The sequence below is a fragment of the Accipiter gentilis genome, chromosome 30, assembly GCF_929443795.1.
Source record: "Accipiter gentilis chromosome 30, bAccGen1.1, whole genome shotgun sequence".
Taxonomy (NCBI): domain Eukaryota; kingdom Metazoa; phylum Chordata; class Aves; order Accipitriformes; family Accipitridae; genus Astur; species Astur gentilis.
This window is the reverse complement of record NC_064909.1, coordinates 9,277,241-9,304,768: the sequence shown is the minus strand read 5'-3', so window position 1 is coordinate 9,304,768 and position 27,528 is coordinate 9,277,241. Positions and strand designations below refer to the sequence as shown.

General features: G+C 39.6%; 1 protein-coding gene across 6 annotated transcripts; it reads right to left on the bottom strand.

The window, feature by feature from the left end:
* Positions 1 to 27: 27 nt before the first annotated feature.
* Positions 28 to 27,159, bottom strand: RCOR3 (REST corepressor 3). Of its 6 annotated transcripts, none has more exons than XM_049833586.1 (12): positions 26,873 to 27,158; positions 26,186 to 26,242; positions 20,309 to 20,386; positions 18,697 to 18,749; positions 16,806 to 16,967; positions 16,325 to 16,449; positions 14,692 to 14,788; positions 11,754 to 11,972; positions 10,007 to 10,084; positions 9,152 to 9,209; positions 3,484 to 3,725; positions 28 to 3,054 (listed from the first exon to the last, which is right to left on the bottom strand). In XM_049833586.1, exons 1-12 carry the CDS (start codon positions 27,012 to 27,014, stop codon positions 2,710 to 2,712), a joined length of 1,656 nt encoding a protein of 551 aa, XP_049689543.1. In that variant the 5' UTR covers positions 27,015 to 27,158; the 3' UTR covers positions 28 to 2,709. The 6 variants fall into 6 exon arrangements, with proteins under 6 accessions (XP_049689543.1, XP_049689544.1, XP_049689547.1 ...); XM_049833587.1 differs by having other exon boundaries at positions 14,710 to 14,788; positions 26,873 to 27,157; XM_049833590.1 differs by lacking the exon at positions 3,484 to 3,725 and having other exon boundaries at positions 26,873 to 27,159.
* Between the last annotated feature and the right edge of the window lie 369 nt (positions 27,160 to 27,528).

The following is a 27,528-nucleotide window of genomic DNA, read 5'->3' as shown; positions in this document are numbered from 1 at the left end:
CTAATTCTTAAAAAAATATAAATGAATTTAGAAGAGAATCACAGTATAAGGGCCCTAACATATTAGACCATTACAAGGTACATAAAAATAGAAGACACAGATTTCTTTGAAACTTTAATCCTTTGATTAAGCAGCAAGCATATCACTCTCCAGGCAAACACTGCTTAAAACAAACCCTACCCCCCAAAACAGGACGTGCAAACTGTATGCACATATTCTGCAAAGCACACAATAAAGACATTTTGCTATGTACATACTTATTTAGTACTACAAATGCTAGGAGTTCCCTACTGTGTGCTACAGTGTATGTAAATTAAGAAATACTACCTATCTCTGACCCTCCCTCCCCCCTTCAAATACAGCACCTTTGCCCAGTTATAGAATATTTAAACAAGATTAAACGGAATTACAATGTACTGAACAGTTTTATAGCAGTTGGTGGTGGCCAACTGTACTGCAACACCCAACATTCTGCATACTGAAGTCTATCGACAAGAGACAAAGACAAAAATTAGCGAAGGTACAATACATACACCTGGGAGACTCAATGCTAAAAAAAAAAAAGAAAAAAAAAAAAAGAAAAAAAAAAGAAAAAAATCCTGAAGATGTATCTTATCATTGTTAAGAATTAAACTGAAATACTTAGGATGTCAAAATGTACCAGATCAGTTTTGTATTGGTTTTAAAGTCTGGACAGCAGCCAGATTTGTGTGTAGCTGGTGAGGGAACACTTATGACTCCCAGAACACAAGTTTCAGTGACCATGAATTCCTTGCTGCTTATTTTACAACGCTGCTTTTCTTAGACGAGAGGTCATCTGATGCTCATGTAGCAGCTAAGCATCTACTCTGATGCAAAAGAGAATTTGTAAGAAAGACCTTTTGTACGAGACCTCGGCACACCAGTGAAAACTGTTCAGAAAGAAAAATCTCTCAAGTTTGATCTGAAAATATTTTTAAATGAAGAACTGAACCATAAAGGTCAACACCTTAACTGCAGTTCAGGCCACAACCATCAAACTTTAATACTAGATTTACAAATGAAATAGGATCTGATGCTGTAAGAACTTCCCTTTGCACATAAAAAAGACCTTAGCCAGCTGCTAAACTGATTGTTAGACCATCCAATTTATCTGTGAAAAAGCCTAGGGAGAGCACATTCCATTTTCAAATAAAGTCTCATTTTAGTCAAGGGCAAATCTAGTTAATAACAGAATGGATTTAAAAGGATTTTCAAACATCATTTCAGCTATAAGCAAAACTAATTTTCTAAATAGTATGGCAGTCAACATGAATATTATTACATAGTCAAGAATGCAATATTTTTTCAATAGCTTGATTCAGATCACACAGTTTCAAAGAGTGCTACTCAAATTTGCAGCCTGGTTTACTTGGAGGGTAGAGGCATCTACTTTAATAAACAAAACCCCAACCAAACTAAAAAAAACCCAAACACCTCCAAAATACTGCTGGGCATAAATCAAGGTTTCAGAAAAGAATACAGTGGAAGGAAAACCTTTCAATCTCCTAAAATCTGGAAGCAGTAATTAATACTCAAATGCAGATTTTACTTAGTCAATAAACAAAACAAACAAAAAAAACCACAGTAGCCTCAAACCCCAGCTAATCAACTCTGCCAGAAATAAATTATCTCTGATTTCTGCTAACGGTAAGACTGGGCTGGCAGCAGGTAACTCTACTGCCACAATATTCTACTACCTGCATCAGCCTCTATACTTCCCTCATGAATTTTAGGCAAGATATCAATGATCTAACATACGCAAACTGCAGACAGCCATTCTCAGAGGAATTAAATTCTACTGTACTTAAATTAGAAGAATTAGTGGAATAACGAATTAAATTAATGGTTCTTGCTATATGGTTCCTCTCCTGTCATCCCCCGGGTGGTGGAAGTTGCTGCCTCTCTCTCCACCCCAGCCCACAAGAGATACTGCAGCAGGAAACCAGACTCCTGTTTTCAGCCAACTTCTAGGAGTAGAACACGCACAAGATTTAGTAAGTTTGGTACAATAGCTTATTGAGTCTTCAGAATACTCTTTCAGATGAGTATTTAATAAGACAGTACATTTTTAAACAAGAAAAAGTGTTCTGGGAAAAACATGAAGAGAATAAACACCTACATCTTACAAGTGCGTGAAATGCTTCTACTGTTATCTAAACAGGGCCAAAAATTCTGAACCTAAGGCCATTATTTTTTTGCACTAAGTAGTAAAAAAAAAAAAAATAAATTCACACACACAAAAAAACCCAATGCTACATTTAAGTCTCCTACAATATTATCTATTCCTAGATTTGCCAGACTACTTTCTTGTAGTTAGATGCTTGACTACAAAGAACTGTAATAAAATAAATAGAGTAAAAATCAGTTAAACAAAATCTTGGTGTCTTGAACATTTATTCATTTAAGAAGTTAACTTCCTTCAACAGTTATTCATATAGAGGAGGGCTGTATTGTAGGCATTGTTCTGCTGTACAAGTCTTCGACATAAAAATATTTTTATACAGGTGGTCACTCACATGGTTCCATTTCTAGTTATTAGCTTGCTCCTCTGTAAAACTGGTCTGATACCTGTGAAGGCTTGCTCTTTTCTCCCCTTCGTTATTTGGGAAAAAAAAAAAAAGAAAAAAAAAAAAGTACATCGATACAATTTTTCAAATGTAGGAGTTAGCATAATTCTGCTTGATTTCTTCAGTGCAGAGTGGACTGAGATTCTGTCTGAATTCCAATAAGCGAGGGTGGCTGCTGGCCGCTAACCGTGGTTAACACTGGCCTTGGATTTAGACGAGGAGGCATGGAATTAGCTGGGCGGATGAGTGGTGGGGGAGGCTGATTTAGAGTCGGCCTTGGCTGAATAAATCGCGCCTGCTGTTGAAGTGGTGGAGGCTGACGATGGAGAGCAGGAGCAGCAGGAAGCGCTGGACGAAGTAACGGGGGTGGCTGATTTAAAGTTGCGATGGGAGCGGTAGGTGCTGGAGCAGATGCCTGTGCTGGAGGTGAAGGGCCTAAACACTGAGTGGCCGGAGTGCTTTGTGCCTGCACAAAGGACAAAGACAAGACTGCGTGAACAGCCATCCCAGCCAGAACGTAACGCAGTTGGGCTGCCACTGTCCACTACACAGGAAACAGCATTTAAAAAACAAAACAAAAAACCTGAGAAGTTACTGAAAAGAAATCACCAACCAAAACATTATAGACAGCAGAACTAAAAATATTTACGAAGCAAGAGTCTTCTTCTAGAACAAGAACTGTATTTTAACAATAAAACAGTAACATGATCGTCACTATGAAAGGTGCAGTCCTGCTCCCAGCTGGTTAACGACATTGGCTGAAGTTCTATGCAAGCTCATCATCATTCTTTAGAATGCAGTTTGCCACTCCACACCAGTTAACCTTACATTATATCACTAAATAAAATGCTGTTCCTCAACCCATGCTTACTTATTTCTGGTACACAAAACACACCTCATCTTCTTCATCAGTGCTCTTTCCTGATGGCACATTAGAAGTATTTTTTGTGTCCTCCCCTAAAGCAGAAGCATCACCATTAGAAGCCAGGGTTCCTTGTTCCGCTTCCCATTCCTGCAATACCTCCTCTAAGTTAAACCGACGCCTGTAGTTTACAAAGAAGTTCTTCACTTGGCCAACAGTCTTGTTGCCAATTACATCTGCAATAGCTTGAAAATCTTTACCATATTTTCGGACACCTGGAAGGCAAAGTAAATAACATAGCTGTGAAGAATCAGTCAGACACAGCTACGTGTGATGTATTTATAGAGAGAACCTATGGGACCTGCAAACCAAGGGCTCGCTAATTAGGAGGACTTCTCAATTAGGAGAAGGCCTCAATTTCCATTAAAACAAAATAATTTTTAATTGCACAGCTATCAACATACAAATCAAGAACTTTATTAAAAGGTCGTTACCCACTCTTCTTAAAGATCCTGGCTTACTCACCAAGCCTCCCAACCTAAAACCAGAAAGATCTGACCTCTGACAAATAAAGTAAACCCTTCAAGTGTGCTTGCAGCAAGGGCAGAAGCCCTCGACAAGTTCAAGACAGGAGAGGGAGGGTGACCGAGCATGTGTGTATAGCTGTAAACAGGGTATAACACTAGAAATGTTAAGTAACAAACACTGACAGCTTCTATAGGTTCCCTCTGTGCCAGCTGCACACAGATGTTTCTTTGCTCACAACCTGTGCAGAAGTGGTAGAATGCAGTAGCTACTGGACCAAGCACAGGGCAGAACAGGGGGGCACAGTTCTGTAAGTCACAATATATTGCTCATTCCTGCACCTGTGACATGCTTTACTGAGGCCACAAAGAGCAACTGGCAAGCATTCACCTGACAAAGTCTTTTTAAAGCTTTCATTCACCATTTGAGCTGGGTAGAAGAATCTGGGGTTTTGAGACAACCACCTTGGGTAATGTAAGTAAATATAAGCTATTGGTGTCTGTTTATAAGACAGCCCAGCACAAGCCTCCAGGATCAAATCCTCCAGCAAGAAGCAGCATGACAGAAGATCTTTGCATTGTTCTTTTCATTCATTTTCATGTTGACATCAGTAGGTCACTTTTGTTTACAAGAACTTCACAAGAAAATCCCAACACATACTTTTTGAAGTTCTAAAACTACATTTGCATCTCACACCACCCCCGTCCCCCCTTGAGTATAACATTCCGTAGTTTTTAACCTAAAACTGGAATTATAACCTAAAGTTTATTGATATTCTCTCAGTTGTATTTAGGGTATGTGTCTAGTTCCACCTCAAGAAAAAAAATCCTAAAACTCTCCAGCATCCTAGAACAGAGCTTTTAGCTGCACAAAGTATATTTTTAATCACAAGTGTCCAAAAGTTTGGAGACTAAAATAAATAGTTTTATTCCAGACTGAATAAACAGAAGACTCATTTTCTGCTCTCAGCTATGCATGAGTGAATTACAATTTGATGACTTCTGTGAAGCTCCTTATAACTAAGCTCATTCGGAACATATTACAGTGCTTAGAGGACAGGCACTCTGTCTCATTACAGGAAAAGAAATTTATGCCTGATTTCATGCCTCACTTCAGAAAGTGAAGCAAAGGATTCAGAAAGAGAGAGCTGTTTCAAATCTGAAAGCTATGTTCCTTTTCAACTTAATTGTGAAGAGTATGACCTTCAGCTTGTTCTGCTCTTTTCTACTTTCTTCATTAATAGGCACTTCTGATGTGGTAATGTACACTCACTGTAATTTAAGAGAAAAGTTCAGCTCCAGGATAGTAACAATTTCTGTAGCCGAAGCTGATGTTTCAACTGTCAAGAGCCCAGCTACATTATTTAAGATCTTTTCTGGGGCATACAAAAGAATCCAACCATCCTGACTGCAAGAACCTTGGAAGGAAAACAAAAGGACCTAGCAGAGCCACGTGGGAGGGCATGTATCTAGGCAAAGCAAAGACAGGGATTTGGCTCTGTGCTTTATCAGTTGTACAAGGTATCAGCTATACTCCTTAAACGCTGTGTGCACCCACAGAGCACTCCCTCCAGTGTTTTAATATTCTTTGATTGCCCTACCACTACCACCCTTACTAATTTATAATGGTAATTAAATGTCCAGTGCAACATATTCAACATCTTGTACAAATTAATCACGTGAACAAAGTGCCCACCAGAACAAAGCACATTTTTGTTTCAAAACTACTTTAGACTTTTAGTGATTTCAGCCTTTTCTGTTACTATGCTGTCTATACTTCTTCCTTCCCCTTAATCTGCAAAACAACTGAGCCTGTTGGCTAACTTCAACTAAAGTTGTTGAAAATAATGTCTTAAAGCCTATTTCCAAGCAAACAGCTTGAAAACAGTGTATATTGCCTTTACTGAGAGCCCAACTATAAGAAATTTCTAAAGAAAACAAAATTTCCTTAGCTACAGGCAGCACTACTCATTTTGGATTCTTTTCAGTGTTATTTAGTGCTGCTCTAGTATCACCACAATGACTCCTACACAATGATGTAGTAAAATCCTTTCAAGCTGCATCAGAAACAGAGGAAGTTCAATACACGTTTATGAAAGTTTTATGCATAAGGTGCTGGCATATCTGTAAGAGTTGATGCCAACCCATCATCCCTTTCAAACTGGTGCACATTACTTACACATCCTTACACAAATTCTGTGCTAAACACCACCCAAATTATTTCTGAAGTGTTTAATCTGTTATTCAGTAAGAATAATTTTATTAGGTTGCTGAAAGTGAAGCTCAAAGAAGATGACTGCATAGCCACACTTCACATGTGTGAATGTCTTTCTCCTGGCTCATTTGACAGTACCCCTGGTCATGGCAATCCTTCAAGCTCTTCAAAACTTCACCCAATTGCAAAGGCGGACTTGAACATGTGCATGCTCACTATTACAATGTTTCATCTTGAAAGTCTAACTCAAGAGAAACTCATAAATGGAAGTTCGATGCTGTCTATGCCGCTGAATGTTGTGCAGCACAGCAAACACTGAGAGGCACACAAAACATTAGCCTGGGTCCAAAGCAATATAATACAGCACCACAATGAGGCAGAAATAGTTAACAGCAACCTCTGGGTTATGAAAGGTGCAGTTTTACTGTGATGGGATTACAGTGCTCCTGGCAGCTACCTTACATAGCTAGATCCCGGTCGTCCCAACTATATTCCACTGCAAAGCTATGAAAGCCATGCACTGCTTTTCAATTCAAATTTTGTTGTTTTGAACAAGTCTTAAAACATTTTTGCAATTGCAATTTTCATATGGCTGAGATCTTAGTTTGAAAAGATGATCGTGCTCATACATTCCTATACATAAATAAAGTTTGTAACTTAAGAACACCTCAAGTGATGAACTGGCCCATTACATTCAATAACTATTCAGACAAAGTTGAACAGTAACTTGATAAATTATACTGCAAAAGATCGGCTCAGAGATCATAAGTCTGAGTCCACAACCCCATTGCAGGCAGCCACACTGCTTTTAAGATTACACACTCAGCTCTATTTTAATGTGGGTTTTTTCATTACCTCCTCTTTAGTTACTGCCAATCTCTTGAGATTACCCACAGATGACAAGAGGTTTTTTATGTTTAGGAAAAAAAGTGCCACCATTATATTACTGCAGATTATTTTTATGATTTCCATGGTTGGATTTAATGTCTGAATTCAAGTGAACAAATCACAGAAGTGCCACCTACCTGCTTAACGCTTATGATTTCTGTAAAATTATTAAAACATGCCAAAATATATCAATACATTTGATGAAATAAATCTGTTTTAAATGTACAAACTAAATGTCCCCATGCTTAAGTCAACTTCCAAGTTCAAGCCTAACGCGCATTATGGTAGCTTTTAGTACAGCAAACATGGCTACTTTCTTCTAAAAACAGAGTCAGGGCAAAAGACAGCTTGGCTCCTTCATGCATAGGTCTCCTAGCTCAAGCAAATATTTTGAAGCAAGAGATCAGGGTCCTTAGCCTGAGGGATGGGAGGTTAATACCTACAGCACTGTCATTCCAGGAGGAAGACTATTACCAGGCAGTAGGTAATGACGGGCTAATAAGAATACTTTGTTCCTGGTATTAAGGTTCTCTCCCATCTCCATTTTATTATGAAGTGGCAAAGGAAAGGGACTAAAAAGGAAACATAATACATAAGAAACACATGTAAATTCAATGAAAACAAGTTTCTTCCAGAAGGCCTGATTTCTTAGCCCACCCTTAAATGTTGAGGCTGACTACGTTTACAAAACAGAAGACATTCCCTAGAGAAGAGACCAGAAGACTAGAACTCCTCTTCAGGGAGTCATCACCAACCTTCATTCTCTTTTGCCCATGCTCCAGTTTTATTATTTACCTTGTTGGTCTCATAATGCTATAGCTTAACAAAAGCTAAATGCATTCTTATCACTTCTCAAACCGACACTTAGTGAGAGCTCCAATAACTAAACTGTGAAAATGCAAGACGGTTTGAATCCTTTCATGCTAAGGCAGGCACAATGAACCTGGATTTTCCCCACTCCTCCAGCAAGCATTCTACTTACTAGACTATCATATTAAAGATAGGCATCTCCTTCAGTTGCATTTGGAAACAAAACAAAAAAAATGAGCTCGTTAGCAGTACTGAGGATGAACTTAGGACAGAAAATGGTTTGGAGATGCAAATCCCAGTCTGAGGCATGTAAATTGAGAGTCATTACTTCAGACACACCATGCTTTTCAGCATTTCCATTCACACTTCAAAATATACCTAACTTGAGGTTCAGCCATCTGGCTAATAACTACGAGATATGGCATACCTGACAGCCTTACACTGATATCCTGATCCAAGTGAACGTTTTATACTAGAATTCAGTCTTTTGTTTTAAAGGTGAAGAATACAGAGAAATAAAGCAGATGTGTATAACTGAGGTCATTATATTATCTTAAAAAAGATGATCCATAGAAGTGACTCAATACATAGTGTCTTCAAGAGAGCATTAGGCTCTCCAGTTATTTCTCTTGCATGCTCCTTGATTAAGCAGTGCATGTTAAAGCAAGACAAGAGTCAGTTTTCCTTCATACAAATGAAATAACTTCAAATTAGCTCTATCAATAGCCTATTAGAAAATGTTTTTTTCTCCAATAAGAGCGTTAGTCAAGTATCCACATCCAGCTTCAAACTCTTAAAAGGCCTTCACCGGGTAGATATCTGCTCTTCTATTCCCTCACGAACAGAGAAAAGTAACTGTAGAGCAGTTTTACTTCTGCTTTTTCCTACTTTAAGAACACAGAGAGATGTCTTAAGTGTTTGCTTCAAATTTTATTATTTCAACTATTACTTCAGTCTTCCACTTCAGAGAAATTGACATAAGGTGATTTAGAAGATGATTGAAAGGACTTCTTGGTACTACTACAGCTGTTAAACCCAGCTAAGCTTTTCTATTCAAGATTTAACATGGGTAACTGAAAGACTAGTGTCACATTGCTTGAATGAATACCCTAAATATTCTCACTAGTTTTGCTGTTTTCCTAGTGACTTTCTTGTAAGACCAGATAAAGTTTAGCTTTTCATTAGAGAGAAATACAAACATAAGCCTGAGTACCTCTTCAAATCCTGTGCATCAGGTTTCAAGTCACTACTACTATTAACGTACCTTGTACTGCAAGAAGCTGCTCTTCTGTGGTCCAACGGGCATTGATTTTCTGATTAGACTATTAAAATTAAAAAAATGGCACAAAGATCATTAAAATGTTTCAACAGCTACAAAATATCTGAGCATCAGAATGTGTTTTACTTGCACTACATTTTGTAACTTAGGTAAAAATCTCTTGCTTATAAGCCACAAATTTATAGTTTAAGATTGCTTTCATGAAGAGAAGTAGCATTTAAAGATCTAGGCTTAGAACTACACCAATAGTTTTGCCTCTGTTTTATTGCAGTTCTTAATATCAGCTATATAATAACTTATGCAAAAACTAATGATCTTTATACAGACAGATTTTGAATTTATAGTTACATTTATCTAAACTATTAGGACTTGGTGTCTGGAGTGTTTCACATTCACGTTATGTTTCATATCCAAGCCTTTAAAACAAGCAAAAAGAGAACTTCAATAGTAATAAATCATTAATTTCGGTTGCCCAAATTTATATATAGTCATGTTTTTACACAGAACATAGGATTTACTGCTAGCAATCTACATGATCTACTTTTAATCAGACACCCCACCCCCCCCCCCCCATATATTAGGGCTCAATTTCAGCTCCCTATTGTCATGAACAGACATGAAATTTCATTTTTTTCTGCTTCTTTGTTCAGCCAGTTGCCGTAAAAAAAGCCTACCACTAATTTCTTATAAAGAAGCCAAACTCACCCCTGCATGTAATTCAAAGGATCCTGTTTAAGCTGCTGCTGAAATGCAAACACTATGCTGCAGCAAAACATGTTTCTGCAGCTTCCTACTAATGTAAGTGCAAGGCCACAAATTCTAATATTTATTCTGATTTACCTCAGGAGGTTTGAATTCTTCAATCCCGCCTTCCATTTTCTGTTTAAGTGCACTGTTTACTTGCTTAGCATTTTGAACCTTGGTCAAAAACAACAAAGTTAATCAGCTCCACAAAGAAAGTTGGTCACTTTACACATATATCTTCACTAGGATTGCCACAAGTGTACCTCCTAAGTTAGAAAGAGAAATATTATGGTTTAAGGCTTCACTACTTTAACTGTTAAAAAAAAAACCAAACAAAAACTTAAAAAAATACAGCACAGTTTACTACAGAAAGAAAAATATTTAAGCCATTCTTTCAAAAGAACAGTTTGTCTGCAGAAATATTAGAAGTAGGACATAACAAGCAAGTTTTGATAATGATGCATATGTTCTTGAAGAAGAATGCAGAATATTCTAGACACAAAACTTGGTTCTTAGAAATCTAAGTGAGATATACTGTATACATTAACTTCCTCCTTCTCCAAAAAGCACTTTGAAAAAACAAATAAAGATTTATGAGATGTTTTCAGTTAGTTCCTTCTGACAGACTGCTTTTTATTGACCTTAGATCTTCCTTAGATTTCCTTTAAGGGTGATTCTTGAAATGATTTAAAATATTTAAATAAAATATCTTAGTCTATAAAAAGGAGAGAGCTTCCAAATCGTACATATACATATCTATTAACCATTTAAAACTGACAGCGATGCACATAAGGTAACATAGGTAAGAAAATAATTTTGCATACTACGGTGCACAGCTATTACAAGTGTTCTTAAGTATGGACACAAAAGCAGACAACTCAGTGGGAGATTCCAAAGGCTCCATCTCTGAGATCACTGCAAGAAAAAAAGAGAAACACAACCTCAAGGCTGTAACTCACCTACACTTAGGCTAAAGAGTGAAACCCACCTATGCTATTTAGCCCCAGAGTCCTGCTGTGACAGAAAGAAGCATATTTCTCCTGTAAAAGAATACAAGGGAGCAAAAACCCCATGAAACCCTTTATTCACTCCATGATTTTGCAACATGGCAGCTCTTAGTGGTCTATAAGGCAGCAGAAATTCCAGGAGATAAGCCTTGACTTTGTAGCCCCACCGCTCCTAGAAAGCAAGCATGCACATACTGCCGTACCCTTAGAAGCTGAATAGACTCTGTGTTTCAACTTTAAGTGCCAAAAGTTAACTTCTTCATGCAAAGGACGCAGGCAATTGTCCTCTTAAAGGTGAAGACTACAAAGCTTTTCTAAATTTAATAAGAACTAGAAAGCTCATGAATTAAAACACAGAAGTAACTAGGCCCATGATTTCCCCCCCGATACTTTCATGGTAGGTAGGGAAGGACATCCAGAAAAACAGCTACAATTTTAAGCACAACAAATGTAACTTCCTCTGCTTCATTGGTCTTATTCTCACTTGTCACACAAATACTTTTAACAAAGTTTAAAAAAAAAAGAAAAAAATCAAATCAAATGTGACTTTCCCCAAATCTGTAACATTGTTTTCATGCCATACTCCCCTTACTCCCCCCCCTTTTTTTAAAGGAAGTCATCTTGTTTCATGTTATCCACAAGAGCAGACGAACATAAAAAACAAAACTGAAGAATAGCTAGTCAGCTAGTGTCCAGCATTTCTGGTGATAACTGTGGAACAAAATTAGGAAGACTCACATTAAAGAAGTTTCAGAATCTTCACAGATAATCTTCAAAATCATTACAATCAGAACAATCTGAGATGAAAACAAAACAAGACCAATAACCCATGGTACCTGTCGCTTTAATGAGATTAGTTCCATATCCAGCTGTCTAAGAATTGTGTTGGCTGCATTGGGACTACAGGAAACAGCTATCACATCTTCCTGGGTCAGGTACATGCCTTTGGGTGGACGGCATTTGGAACGCTGAGAATGGTGGCGATGCTGCAAGCTCTGATACTCTCTTCTACCCAGACCTATTTTGCTGGTCTGAACAGGCTGCTCATTATTGCCCTTTAATTTACAAGAAATAAATCATTAAAGAATAACAATATCTTGTATACAACTTTATTAAAGAATAAAGAATCGCATAGCATTGTAATGTCATATTTATGACAAAGAAAACCCAAACTAACATCCTCCTCTCCATGTAGTATCCAAACTAAGTCTTGCAGATAAGCTGATGGAGCATACCAGTCATTTGCTGGATAAGCCTGCATTAGTCTTAGAAAGGTCAGTTTTCAAGTTTGTTTTTTTTTTTTTTTTTAAATATGGCTGAAAATACAATAAATAGTACAGAAATCACAGTCTGAATACTGTGAAAGAGGGCAAAAATTGAGAACCTCTTATGTACGCAGAAGGTAAAAAAAAAAAAAAAAAAAATTACATGTTTAAACCAAGCAATCAGTGAATTTACACATTTATTTCTAGTCAGATATGAAGAGTCCAGGTGAACATCAGGGGAGAAGAATGAGAGAAAGTAAACCAGGACAGGCAGGAATGCAAGATGACACTTTTTCCTGCTGCAAGCACTCTATGGAAAGTGATAGTGCTGTTTGTTTTGGGAGGGGATTTGAGATCTGGAAGAGAAAGGATGGATGTACTTCTGCAGTCATTGTAAAAATCCATGTAATTTAGCAAGCTTAAGCCTTTGTTGTTTGCTTTTTTGAAGTGGAAAGGGATAGCAAAGAGGAGATGAAGTCTTTGTAACTGCTGTTTCGGTATGTTTGGACACCTAAAAATTTCAGCTTTGTCTTCAATGGGCATTGCTGCACAAGAGCTAGTCTGCATGTATGTGACTCCCATAGAGCAACCGGGTAGGTTCCCTACAGACCAGGAGTACGGAAGCAAAAATTACTTTCCCTGCAAGGATTTTCCAATTCAAAGCAATGCTTAGTACCAGAACAGAGATGGGATTCAGGCTTTTTGCTACTTCAAGCAGCTCCCTACTGCTCCTCCCTGCTGGCATCCATGCAGGTTAAGAGGAGGTGGTCATCTGATCACAGTGAAGAGAAAACAAATTGCAGCAGCCATTATTATTATGTTCTGTAGCATTAGTACAGATCAGCAAACAGTACTTTGCTCTACTATGCTTGACCTTCTGCCACATTCTCTTCCCAGCTAATGTAACATCTTAATCCAGTCCACAGACTTCATAGAGGCCATCTTAAAAGCACTTAAGATATTTGCTCTTCCTTGCAAAGTTGACATAGAGCCTTACATCTTTGACATCTAAAAATCCCAAGTTTACTTCTGGCCCATTTATTCTATTGGTCTTTTCATTCTGCATTGCTCTTTCAGTATGAAATTGCACTTTCTGTCTGTTCAATCTGGATTTAAAGTGAAAATATTCTCTCAAGCTTTTGTCTTGCCAAGCTAAAGTGTTTGGCTTGTTTTATAGTTTTCTCTGGTAACAGAAAGTTTCCATTTCTCTGTGCATTCAGGTAGCCAACTTGGTTTATATTTTGCTTAGGAAGTGAAAGTACGCAAATCCTACCAGAAATATTAGCTCACAAAATTATCTTAGGTAGGTTCAAATAGCTCATCAGAAACTGCAAACCTATTTGTCCTCTTCCTAGAAGACTACAAACACACTACTTTCACTCTGGACTGCATGTAGCGATTCAAACAATAACCAAGGAAAGTAAATTGAACAGAATAGCCCTTATTTAGAAGTGGCTTAGGCAGCAACTCAAATCAGCAGATTGCAAGAACATTGTTACAACAGCAGAATGAAAAGTGAAAAGGTTCATTATTAGACCTTGTGCCATTTCAGGTTCTAAAAAACATATCCTGGCTTGTTAAAAAAAAAGTAAAAATCTCAAATGCTTTTACAGAAAGGGGTAATTGTAATTGTACTCCCCCCCTCCCCACCCCTGAGGCAGTTAAAGTGATACATTGAAGGTGACTGCAAAGCTGAGAATGGAATCTAAACCTATCAGTCTCTTACTCAACATCATTTTTGGTAGAACTGCAAAGTTTTATTAATAATCATAGATGCCACTTCATGGGAATGTTGAGGTTTTGCACTCTCTCTCCTCCCATATTCTCAAGAAGCATGAACCGTCCCATTTTAGGAAAATCACAAATATGTTAAGTTGATCAAGGAAAAAAACAAATGTTTACACACTTAACTGTAGTTTTTTTAGACTTGTTCTTAAATAACTTAATGTTTACCAAAAGAACCCAAAACTTGAACATACCCCAAACACAGCACTTATCTGTAAAGCTAACAGTAAATGCTCATTAGAGGAGACAAAAATGTTTTTCTCTACATTTATTAGTAGAAAGTGTCTCAATAAAGCCACATATTAGTTGAAACATATAACCTCACTGTGGCTTTGAAAGAACAAAAAAAGTTAGTCTTGGAAAAATGTCATTTAATTTTAAAATGCAAAGAAAACATTTAGATTCCCATAACACGCAACCAGTAAAGCTGTAAACATATTAACAAGACAAAGGCAGGGGGAATGTTGTTTTACCAAGTAGTGATAGCATACATCTCTTAAAAAAAGTGAAGATCTCTCAGCTGATAGTGAAGGTAATGAGAGATGCATTTATGTCCATGGAACAGCAAAAATATATGATAAAATTTTGTTTCAGTCAGAAGTTGTCAAGATCTTGATCACCTAAAACCCCTGTGATTTCAGCAGGCTGCCAGCTAAACCTCTTTACTACAAGTCATATTCTTCACAGTAACACATTCACAGAAAACAAACAAACTGACATTCACCATTAAGCTATCTGTTACCTCCTTTTTGGCTTCTTTTTTGGGATCATAATCACTATCATTTCCATCCATTGGATGAGCTTCTTCTACATCATCATCACTGAGGACAGATTATAAGAAGCTGGTCATTTTATCTTTTTTAACCTCAAATATAAATATGTATCAGGGTAAGACAGAATGATCTACTCTAAAATATCTAAGTATATGGTATCTCAAAGTTATTTGTAGTTTTCAAAAGTAAGCTGTTACAACCATATTTCTTTTATTAAATTCCAACAATTATTTTGATAAACAGCAATCCTAAGCTGTAGTTTGAAAATTACTTTAAGCAGTGCTGGTACTGCTGCCAAAAAAATTTGGTGTCACCCTTTCTTCAATTCAACCACTTGTGCCAGCATGAACACTTACATGGTCAACTATACCAAGGCTAGAAATAATCTTTCATTCGCCATGTTAGTTTTAATAGATTAATTTTCAAACCACTGCACCAAGTGGATGAATAAACCCTTGCTGAAGTCTGTGGGGAGCAAAAGGGGACAATATAAGATGGGAAGACACAGGACTGCTTTTTCACCAAAGTGCTCAGGATCTAGCAGTTTGGGGGAGGGGAATGAAATCTGATGAATTAAATCAAAGAAAAAAGGTTGAAAAGACAATAGGTAGTTTAGTTGAGTCCAATCCAGTCATTCACACAATGTAATTTCTGAATAAATGAATGTAAAAACACCACAAAAATTTCTAATTATTACAAAAAACCCGCAAAATGCTAAATATAGAAGCAAACTGATTTTCTTCTGCAATTTTTCAGCTACAGGGTCACTAAGTAAGCATATGAATGTTAGATTTCAGGAACTCTTTTCAATAACATATAATTAAATAGACTCTTTTGCTCTAGCTAGGCAGTTTTCTGTAGATGTAAAATCATACTTTCCAATATAAACATGATTATATTACTTATACATTCAACATATTAAATCACTTTTTTAAAAGTACAAGTTAATACCCAAGTATACTAAGTGCAATATAATTTTAACTTCATAGTAAGTAGGGGAAATGTCATTCCCTTCTATCCAAGACAATTTAAAACTATTTTGAGCTCTAATTCTCTTTGACTGATAGCAGTTCTAAGTCTCCTAAAATAAGATTTCATATGAAGTTTTGTTATAAAACAGTACTTGGGCATTCGAATTGCTATAGCTCTTGACAGTGGTTGATCTTTCAGTTTTAATTACATTCTAGTCCAACCCCTGCCCCCCAAAACCCAAAAAACCCCAGAACAGAAACCCCCCACATTGACAAAAACACTCTCCTCCCCACACGATTATATAGGGCTAGACTTCTCAAATAAAGCATTATTTCTCAACCACATTCCCAGACTTAGGGGTTTTTTAAACCCTTGTTTTTATAGTTACCCGTTAAAGCACTCAAATGTGTTATTACAACTCACACCGATTGGAGTGATATAGTTCTTAAACCACCAGTATCAAACCACTCGCTAAAAGCAGAGACATCATCACAGATGCTTAAACCTTAAAAACCTGGTTCACGCTGAAACATAATGGCTGAAAATTACTCTGATATCTCTACCTAGAAAGACTTCAGTCTCTGGTTAGCTACTTAAGGATATAAAACTTACCTGTCACCTTGATTATTTCTATTAGCTAGTTTTCGAGCCTGCCGATCCATCAAACTTGTCCTAGAGCGAGTTTTTTTCCAGGAATAGTAATATTTTACAAGGCTTGCGATAGTCTTGTCTGGAAGCTAGAAGAATTCATTAACATATTAATACTTTTAAAAATTAAAATTCCACCCAAGATTATAATTCTGCTCTGTTTACAACCACCTCTACCCAAGTATTTTAAATGCATGGATGAGATAAAAAGGAGGGATGTATTTCGTGTATGTTTTTAAAAAAGGGAGAGGGGGAGAAAGACTTTTTTTATTAGACTGGAAAACCTGTAAGTCCAAGAGACATGATGAAATTAACTTAAATGTTATAGTCAAGGTTGTTCCTGAAGCTTTTACACAGAAATCAACATGAAATTTTAGCCCAACTGGAGCCTTTGCTCCTAGTGAATTCGAACTGTTTAATGCTTCTGATTAAAACATTACTTTACCATTTGCTGGATCCTGTGAAAGCTCTTTCCATGGAAGCTAAATGCTTGTTCAAATAGGACTTTATCTTCAACTGTCCATTCATCAGGGAAAGGAGTGAAGTTAGGGAGATCCGCAAGGGACTTCTCAATATTGTGTTTATGCCAGAACAACATGCCGAGAGCCTTTGAAAAGAAATAGTCCCTTTTTGGATTTAGTCAACTTTCTAAAATGTTGAGAAAAGTTAAATAAAAAAAGGCAATTTATTTATTTAAAATAAAATTTGACTATCAGAACCCCTTCTCAAAATGTATTTACAATTTTATTGGCTAGGTACTACAGGTTACAAAATTCTCTTTGGAGATGGTATGAAGAGTGGCCACATCTGTACTTTATTAAAGGTAGGAAAGCTAGACAATTTAAGGTTGGCATGGCAGCAATAATTCTGACGTAGCATGAACTAGTCTGATAGGCACAAATCTGACCTGCTTTCTTCCTTTACAAGCATGTATCACCTACACAGTTCCTTATAGATCTTCAGGCCTTTACTAACAGCCCACTTAAAAAAGAAAATAAAATTACTTTTCAGCAGCTAGAGGATTATCCAAAATGCAAGCCTGAAAGTTCAAAGTGAGAGTGGTCTTTCTACAACTCTCCAATCCACAAATAACAGCATGGCCACTTCCACGTCATGTGCACCCAATAAGGAATGGAAACTTAAATATACTTTCTTACATAATTTAATTTCTCAATATTCTTAAAGAATTTTATGCCAATTAGACTTTCTGCCAGAGAATCAATGACAGACTTGATGCCAAGTCTGGCATGGAAATTGGGAAATGTAATCCACTCAGTTTCAACCATACAGTGCAGACATCATCACCAGTTGTTCATCAGCTCTCCAAACCCCTGATTTCACATCTTCTAATAACCTGGACATAGCAAACCTCTTTTCTTGTTAAAATGCCAAGTGACAAGCACCTCTTGCAAAGATAATTTCTATTCTGCTGTGACCCGTCTACAGTTATTTTTGTACCAGAAGTTGTTCTGAAAATTAGTCTTTTTTGTAGACTTATTTTGAGATCCCTCAGTTCTCTCTCTGCCCTAACAAAAGCCAAGCCATAAACAAAAATCACCAAACTGCAGGTATTCTGGACATCGTAACATTGGCAGGCTTTTTCAGGTAGCAGTTGACTAGCAAGTCTCTGCTATTATGAGCTTCCATCCTCCAAAACTTGATCATACAACTTGCTACCACTTGTACACCAAATATTTTTTTTGCAATAGGTAATCCTACTTTTACATAAATCGGTTAATTTATGAAGGAAATTCAATAGAACTAAGTGCAGTCCAGCAAAGTTTTATCCTGTACTTTTTATGGGACAGTGACTAAAGGTTATTAAAAAAAAGTGAACTTGTTTGTTACTCTCAAACCTAGAATTTGATTCTGTTTTCCCTCCTCTGAAAAAACACTCACTTAAAGTTGGTTTGTCTCTTTTTTTAAAATATGCAAGAAACCTTTCCAGTGCTGTCCGTATCACAATTAATGGCTCAAATTTGTACTATATTTGAATTCTAATATTAAACATTAAATTTGTAAGCTGCTTTCCTAAGAAATTCTTTAGCTAAATATACACACACAATTGCATGACATGCCCAGTGTATCAAGAAACATACCAAACCTTTCAAAAGTGCACATTACAAGCTGAGCATGTCATGAAAACAAAGAGCTCAATCTTTTGCAGAGAATCCAGACCACAACTGTATGCAGATCCATTTAACTGCAGTGTTTGCTGCCGTGCCTGAAGAGAAACAGCGTTAATTAATGGTAACCAAGGGAAAAAAAAAAGAGTTGTGTTATACTTTTATATAAAAAAATCCTTTAAATGAGCACTCTCATTTCATAGCACTTACCTGTTCCACATTGTATCCATGTTTTTCCTTTGCTATTGCTATATATTCATCCACTGTAACAAAGCAATGTCAGAATTATTCTTTAGTACTTTTAGTTATGCTATAAGGCGACACAGAATTAGCCATCTAACACGGGAAAACAGTTTTCCCATGCTTTAATACACTGCATAGGCCCAGGTCCCCCAAAACGTTATATTCATAGTGTTATTAATAATAAATAAGCCCACTATCTTTAATCCAACATTTAATTTAATGAACTTTTTACAGAAGCTAATTCTCAGTGAAAAAAATGTTTTCTTTCACATTTTTACTGCAACAAAGCCACAGAGGCTCATCATTTATTTATTTAAATCAGAGACTAGCTGATTATTGAAAGGCTATGTCTTCTTGGAACCCATTCCTAAGAACACAGACACACTGGGGAGGTTAGTTTTAAATTTAACTACTTCTACTGTTTGTATTCCCAAACATGTTAAAAATTAATGGAAAAAGATCCTAGATCAATGATCATGCATATCCTCAATATTAATATAGTTTTCACTGACCAACATTAATTTTAACCATGGCATGAAGTCAGTTTTCAATAGAGTATATGAAAATTCAGTAATTAGCTCATCAAATTTGCCGATAACATATTTTTTAAATCATATTTGGCCATACTAGAGCCAGCTTTGAGTTGAACCCTTTCCATCATTTTGCAATTAAGTCCTGCTAGTTTTGACCTTCAATGGGTACTTTTTTTAAAGAAACAGACTCTTCCCATTCACCTTCTACAGTTCACAATTAAGTGGCAACTAAATATAGTGGAAAGGAAGCATGATTGAGAAAAGGAAATAATTATAATCTCATTATTCAAATGGACCAGGGATGTCCTTACGATGCACTGTTACAGCAAAGAGTTAATTGTAATTTAAAGGAATGAAGAAAGTTTAATAATCATAGCCGTAGAGTATTTTATTTCTAACTGTTCTACAGTAGTAGAAGGTATGTTCCCTCAAATGTAGAGGGATACAAACCTCTAACTACTGCTAACAGGTAGAAACTGTCCCGAGGACCAGGTTCTCATGACTGCATCGTCAAAATTTATTCCCCTATATTACATATGGGAAATTCTAGCATAGGAGGCAGGTTTAAACTAGATTAAACAGATAATTGATCACATTTAGTCAGATGACTCCTGTATTTCAGGTCACTTTTGAAGGGAGAAAATGCTCAGTTTTTCCTGATGAGACAGCAACAAGAATTCCCCATTGACCTGGGCCTCAACACATCTTTTCTGAATTTATCCACTGCAATTCCTTTTCCTAGAAATTTAGAGCAGCAAGTTCCTCACGTTTAGATGTTTTATTCTTTTATTAAAAACTAATGGTTCCACAGACACTGACAACAATATAACACAGGCAGTGTGTTTTGAAACAAAGACTTAACTATAAAATAAGAGGTGATCTTTCCTTTCCCCGGAGTTCTCTAAATAAAAAAAAAGGAGAAGCTTTGCGTTTAATTTACTAATTTGCAATTTCACTGTGTGTAAAATAAAGAGTGAAAAGGCACACCAGAACCAATTATTTAGATATACTTAAGCATCCAAATTCCTAAGCAGGGAAGGACTTACACTTGGCATCTGGAATATTATGATATGGAGACCATACAAGCATCCCTCCATTATCTTTATCAGTATATTTTGTGGCACCTGTAAGGAAACAAGTCAGTCTCAGTATTTATAAATATGATCTAGAGAACAACTATACATGGGACAGTAAGTAAAAGTCAACCATATTAAGAAGTCCAGCCCAGGTACTAAGAGGAGGGAAAAAAAATCATTAATTCCACATTATTTCCTTAAGACATTGAATGGCTGAACTTGAACATCACTCTTATGAGGTTCAGTCATAACTGGATATTAGGATCCCGGTTACCACAATTGGAGCATTAAAGTGCACTGCTGAAGTTGGCATGGGTGCAAAATTTAGAGCTACTTGTGTTGGAACAGTCCTCCAGAAGTTATGATTGTCTATTAGTACTACAATATTTATCACTATTCATAGGAGTATCAGGATCTACCATGTGAAGTTAGGCTTCCTTGTAACAAAAAAACATACGAGATTAAGGGTAGAATACAGTCACCATCGCCGATCCTTTCAACAAGGAACTATACTAACAACAATGCCAGAAACAATTCTGTCCATCTCTCTCTGTAGTTTTGATTTTCATATCCATGTAATTTTAATATTCATAGCCAACCAAATTGTGTAGCTGTAGAAAGTAGTGAGGTGTAAAAGTCATCTTTTTTTTGTTTTGTTTGTTTGTGCTTCATCTCCACCTCAGTGTAGCAAGGGAAGCAGTCCAAGTTACCTAACCTATCAGGAGGACAGAGCAATACTGATGCAACTTTGTACAAAGCACTAAATCATAGAGTCTTTGATTTTTAAAAATACGCTGTAAAAGAAAAGGAAATTCCCCCATACTGGAAAAACATTGACTAATAGTTACATCTCATTAATATTTTACAAATGTATGCTACTCCATAAAGCCTCTTACAATCTATTTGTTTACAACAGTTTATCTCGCTAAGACGTTGCTCAACAATTGGAGCATTTACAGTATGAATTCCTTGAGGAATCACACCCCCCCCCCCTCCCGAGGAACTTTCCTTGCATCCTTCTTGGAGAAGGACAGATTTTTTTATTCAGTGAAACAAATAACTTTTCACTCCATGTTAAGCTTCCACACTTTATATTTAGGTTCTACAGGAGACAGGAAATAAAACAAAACAAATCAATGTTCTGGAAAAGAGAACAACTTAGTGCTTTCTAATTATGTACTGTGTTTTGGTGCTCTTCCCTCCTTAGTTTGGCAGTGTTTTGCATTTGCTATCATCTTTGCAATCTTCAGATCCATTATGACTGTGAACTTGAAAACCAGTTAATTAGAAAAACTAAAAGAACTCATGCATCTTCCAAAATGAGATGTGCAAGACAGATAACCTAAATGCATCATAAACTCTGTAACAAGTTAAAAATGAACATACATTCATAAAGCACCAGTTTCAAGGCATAAGCAGTACTAAACTCTGAAAGGGTTTTGCTATATAACAACAAAGCCCTTAACATAACATTTTACTGTAGAACAAAAAAGCATGCTGTTTTTAGTCATTAGGAACGCAGTATTTCATGAAGAGTCACGCAAACATGTTACAGGCACATTTCTCTTGTCCACTGTTTTTATTACAAGTAAATGACCACTACCCTGTGCTCCACTCTTTAACTAAGACATGAGGAGAAAACAGGACCACTAGAGAATGCATCAGAATTTCAGGTTGTAAGCAAGAAATGTCTAAACTTAACATGAGTATACCCTCAGTTTTTCCTTCAAAAAAAGAAAACCAGACACCTGCAGACAAGTGGACATCATGAATACTACCAGATATTGAATATTCAAGTACCAAAGTGAAAAAACCTAGTTTCAGAGTTCTATCATTTGTGCCTGCTGGAGATCACATATGCAGTGACACTCCCCTACTGAGGTGCCACCCTCGGGTGACTAACAAGCAGCTCCCACCAGAACATCCCTTTTTGAAGCAGTGCTGTTTCTCCAGCAGGAATCAGACAACTGTTTCTGTGCAGGTGGCATTGTCACACTGCCACAAGGAAAGCAAGGATGACAAAGGAAGGATGGATGGGATGCATGAAGGAAGCTTGGAGGAAGACATCATGCCCTCAACACAGGATGTCCATAGCTACAGTACAGGGATCCCTCCACCTCCATATGCAAAACCATGATCTACCTTTGTAAGAACTGCTTCTGGTCCTTTGTGCCCCAAGTATTCAAGGGAGCAGCACTCCATCCCCTCAAAAAGTTTGTGTTTTATCTCAAGGGCAACATGATCTTTATCTGGAAGATCCATTCCTATTATGGACAGTGGCTGGAAATACCAGGCAACACGTTAACCAAAGCACGTTAGAAGAGCAGAGCTGTAAGCCAGTAAGGAGGAGAAAGACCATGAGCTATCTCTCAAATATGACAAGTTTCCCCCTGGCCAAACGCCACATTCAAGCCACTTAGGAAGAGGTTTCTGTACTTCAGCTGCTGTGCTCCTCTGCCAATACCACTGAGAAAATGGGGCTAGCTGAAGATGACCAACAGGCACTCTCCACTGCTTCCAGAATAGAGAAAGTGTAGCAGCAAACTGACACTTTCTAAATTTCAGCTTCGCATTAGAAGTTAGGTACAGGCAGATGATGCTCTTCTGTACACGACTCCAAGTACTGAGAATAAAATGAAAATCTGGAAGCATACAAGACTTAATAAGGGCATTGTGGGGTAGCATGGCAATTTAAAAGTATATTGGTTTCCAACATAAAAAGTACCATCATCTGCTTAAGACTAAGTTTTGAGAGTAGGAACAGAAACACAGAAACTAACAGGAGGAGGAACTAAATTTGTAACATAAAGGATTGGAAATCTTTAAAATAAATAAGTAAATAAACAAAAAACATCAGGGAATGTGAGGACAGATGGCATAGAATAAATGGAAAATTTTATATACTTCATCACACCATTTGATAATTTTGATTTAAGAAAGGCTGTTTTCATATACAAAGACTAGAGGGAGAAAAGTTACAAGGACATACACAGAAATGGATTCCATAAGTGACCTTAAAAGGTATAAAACGTTCTTCTTGACAGTACCCCCCACCCCTGAGAAGAGGGTAAATGGGAAATACTTATTTCAGCATTAAGTAAGCAAAATTCATACTAAAGCCTTTGGGAAGCCCAAATTTGAGTAGAATAAAACTTCTCTAGCAGTCATCTTAGCTCAGGATGACACGACAGTATGGTGCATCTCCAGTGATGGCATTCTCGCACTATGCTTTCCAAGAGAATGCAAACAGCCCACAACATAAGGATACCAGCTTTGTAACATCCTGCTACATCTATAGGTGGGTCAGAAAGTACAAACAGAAAAAATTTCACCTGAAGAATATAAAATACTACAGGAAAACCAGCAGGAGGAGACAAAAATCTGGAGTGCAGGAGATGGTTTATTAACTCAGTAAATTAGGTAAGGACAGTTATGATTTTTATTTTACGAAAACCGTTTTTTGCAGTGAGAAAACTTCTCATGGCAGTAGTCTCTAGTGACAATTAAAAATGGTATTTCTCTTACAGCTCTATCTGAAGGCTTGCTTGTAAAAGGGGGATGGTGGGGGAAAGGGTAAGAAAGAGTACGTTTAAACTAACTTCTCCTAATTGTTGCTTCCAACCACAATCCACTTCTTCAAGAGACACTGACAAACCGTTGATTCACTTTTTCTTCAAACAAATTCTTCTTTTTTTTTTTAAAATCCAAGGTCATGTATTTTTACTACCATCACAACTTTAATCATGAACATCTTGTTCCTCAATGTATTGTCGTAGGGCACTGCTTATGAATATTTTTCAACACAGGTTAAGTGAGGCCAAAGGATTGGTATTTATTCTACTTATTTTAGTATTCTGTGTGTGTACCAGAGGGCTGACTTTGTATCTTAGACTTCCATCTAGTTTAATCTGTCATCGATTCCCTTCTCCCACCTATTTGTTTTAAGGGGGTTAAAAAAAGCAGCATTCAAAGTACTGCAAATAAACACACATTCTAACATATCTGGTAGCACCCCCCCCAAAGGCATTAAAACAATTCCAAGAAGAAACAGCATTAATGTTAGTTAATTAGAGATAGTGCCTATGTCCATATATGTGAACCTAGAAGTATGATGGAGTGTCCGTTACATCATTTGCTACCAAAAAAAAAAAAAAAAAAGTCATTTAAGTGTAGCTATGACAAGAGCACAGCTTTTTGTCCAGCATTACTTCCATCAATAAGAAATGATGCCTCAAGTCCCATCAGAAAAAAACCCAAAACAGATGAAAGCATGAGATCTTGTTGAGATCTCCTCAGGTAACCAATGTGCTAAGATGTACACTTTATGGACTTTTTCTAAAATTTTATAAGACTTAAGTGTTCCAAAAAATGTTACTATCTTCTTGCCCTAATAATCAAAATACTAAGGACGACAATACTATACATTATACCTCTTACACAGGACTTATTAAAGAAAGATTTCCATCATTAAGGAAATTGATAAAGGAATATATGTTAATCCCAGTTATTGGGGAAAGGAGCATCAGTAGAATTCCACCCCCCAGGGACACTTAGGAGCTCTAAAAAGTCTGATTATAAGAGAGCATAAAATCAGCTCTGTAGTTACAAACGCAATGATACTATTGCATATATAGTTTACAAAATTGCAACCACAGAACCTCAGTTGTCCTAAGAGGGGTGAAGAGTTCTTTTAATCAAAAGAAAAACAAATGCTATGTGTCTTTCTAATTTAAGTGGCCTGTAGGAAAAACAAGCCCAGGCTGTATGTTAGAAACCATCATTTTTATTTATGTTTATTTTTATGCAGGCAGTGTAAAAATAAAGGGTGTAAACGGTTAGTCTTATTAACAAAGAGACCTAGACTACATGCTCCTTTCTAGGGGAAAGGCATTCCCTTATGCCAAGATCATGCATCCATTTAATCCCACCCTCCCCCTTTCTTTCCCCCGGCCTTTTCTTTGGCCTGTGGGGACTTGTGCCCATCAAGAGGGGCTCGCTCCAGCTTTAGGAGGCACTATGTGAGAAGCTCTGGCCCAATCCTCTTCCGGTAGGAAATCATCTGACACCAATGGAGCCTGTTTGGAGAACAGGAAAGTAGATAGGCTTCATCTGACCACTACAGCAAAACTGATAAACGCTCCTACGGTCTCACTGCTCCGTGTAGTAACGCCAGACAGCATTCTAGCAATTAACTTGCTAAAACCGAGTACCAGGCTATGCAAGTGTACCCAGTATTCCTCGGGGCGGGGCTGGGGGGGCGAGGAAGGCGGAGGAGAGCAGCTCAGCCTGCAACAGCGGGGCCAGCGAGGCTACTACCGCACACAAAACCAGGGGCAGGAGTTTCCCACCGAGCGCATCTTCCACCCAGCGCCTCCAGCACGCAGCCAGGTCTGCTCGGCTTCCGGCAGGGCGCATCACTTCCCACCCCTGCCCGACAACATCCATCACCCCTCGTCCAATATTCTTAAATCCCCCTGTTAATACATCATATGCGTTACGGTTTAAGAAGAGAAAAAGAAAACAACAACAAAAAAGCATCGACCTCTTTCTGCTTCACCGCCTCCCGCCGGAGACACATAATACGGCTGATAATGAAGCGAGAATTTCCCACCGCGATGCCCCCCCCCCCCCCCGCCCCCGGGCGCACAGAGAGCAGACGCTGCCCCTGCCAGCCTCCCGCCGCCGGCACCGGATCGCCAACACAAAGGCTCGAAAGCAAAATAAATACAACCCCGCGGCCGCCGCCGGGGGAGCGCCCAGCCGAGCCCACCCCAGCCCCAAAGCCATCCCTCCCGCCTCGGGAACGGCGGCGGCAAGATGTCAGGTTACAGCCGAAAAGCGATTTACCGGGCTCGAAGTCAGGAATGCGCGCCTGGTATTCCGCTCCGACCCTCATTCCTACATCTGCAACGCAAAGGGGGGAGAGAAATTAACGGCTGGGCTGTCCTCGGGCGGGCGCCGTCCCAGGCTACCGCCGTGTGGCGGGCGGGCAGGCGGGCGGGCGGGCTGGCGGACGCGCCGCCCGGGAGCCCCCGCCGCCTCGCCGCGGCCGTGCGGAATAAGCCACCTCCCCCCCCCCGCCACCCCGCCCGCCGCCGCCGCCGCCGCCGCCGCCGTGGATTAAGCCCCGACGACCGCCGGGGAGGGGGCCGGAGGGGGAAGGGGGAGTTTATTTCAGCGGAACAATGGGGACGGCGGCGGCGGCGGCTCCCGGGAGACACTCCCCATCGTTAAGCACCGCGGGGCCGCCCGGCAGCCGCGGGGCCGCGCCGCGCGCTCCCGCGCACCCCCTTCCCCCCCCCCCCCCCCCCACCCCCCGCGGCCGCGGCGCGGCCCGGCCCGCCGCAGTACAAACGCGCGGCGGCGGGGGAGTAACGGCAACGACGGCGGCGGCGGCGGCAGCGGCCGCGCCGCCCCGACACCGGCGCGGGGAAGGGGGAGGCGGCTCGGCTCGGCTCGCCGCCCCTCCCGCCGCCTCCGCCACCCCCCTCCCCCCGCTGGCGGGGCGGCCCGGGGCCGGCCCCAGGCTCGCACCGTGCTCGTCGCCACTGTCACCGCCGCCGCTCTCCGGCTCCGAGTAGTGCCCGTTGGAGGGGCTGCTGCTCTTGGTGCCGTTGGGGGCTGCCCGGCTCTTGCCCCCCAAGAGCTCCGCTCCCTTCTCCATCATGCCCGGCATGTCAGGGCTCGGGGCGGCGGGGGGGGGGGGGGAGCGGGGGAGAGCGGCGGCAGCGCGGGCTGCCGAGGGGGGGAAGTTAACACGGAGCCGCCATGTTGCCCCCTCCCCGCCCCCCCCCCCCCTCGGGCCGCCGCGGCGCCGGCACCTCCTCCCCCCTCACACCGCCCCCCCTCCTCCCCGCCGCTCCCCCTCCTCCCCGCCGCTCCCCCTCCCCCGGCGCCGCGCAGCCCCCGGGAATCCCTCCGCGCCGGCCCGGCCGGATCTAGCCGAGGGGGCGGGGATGCCGGCAGAGCCCCGGCGGCGCGGCGGAAGGATTCCTTCCGCGGACCGCGCCGATAAGGGGGTCTCGCCGCGGGGCTCCTCCGTCGGGCGGGGGCGGAGGGGGGACTATTTCCCCCAGAGGCGCAGGGATCTCGGCGGGGAGGGGTTCTGCGGCCGTTGGTGGCGCTACGGCCAGCGGTGAGGCGCGGGAGAGGTGCCGGGTCGCCACGGCCGCAGCCGAGGCGCTGTGTGG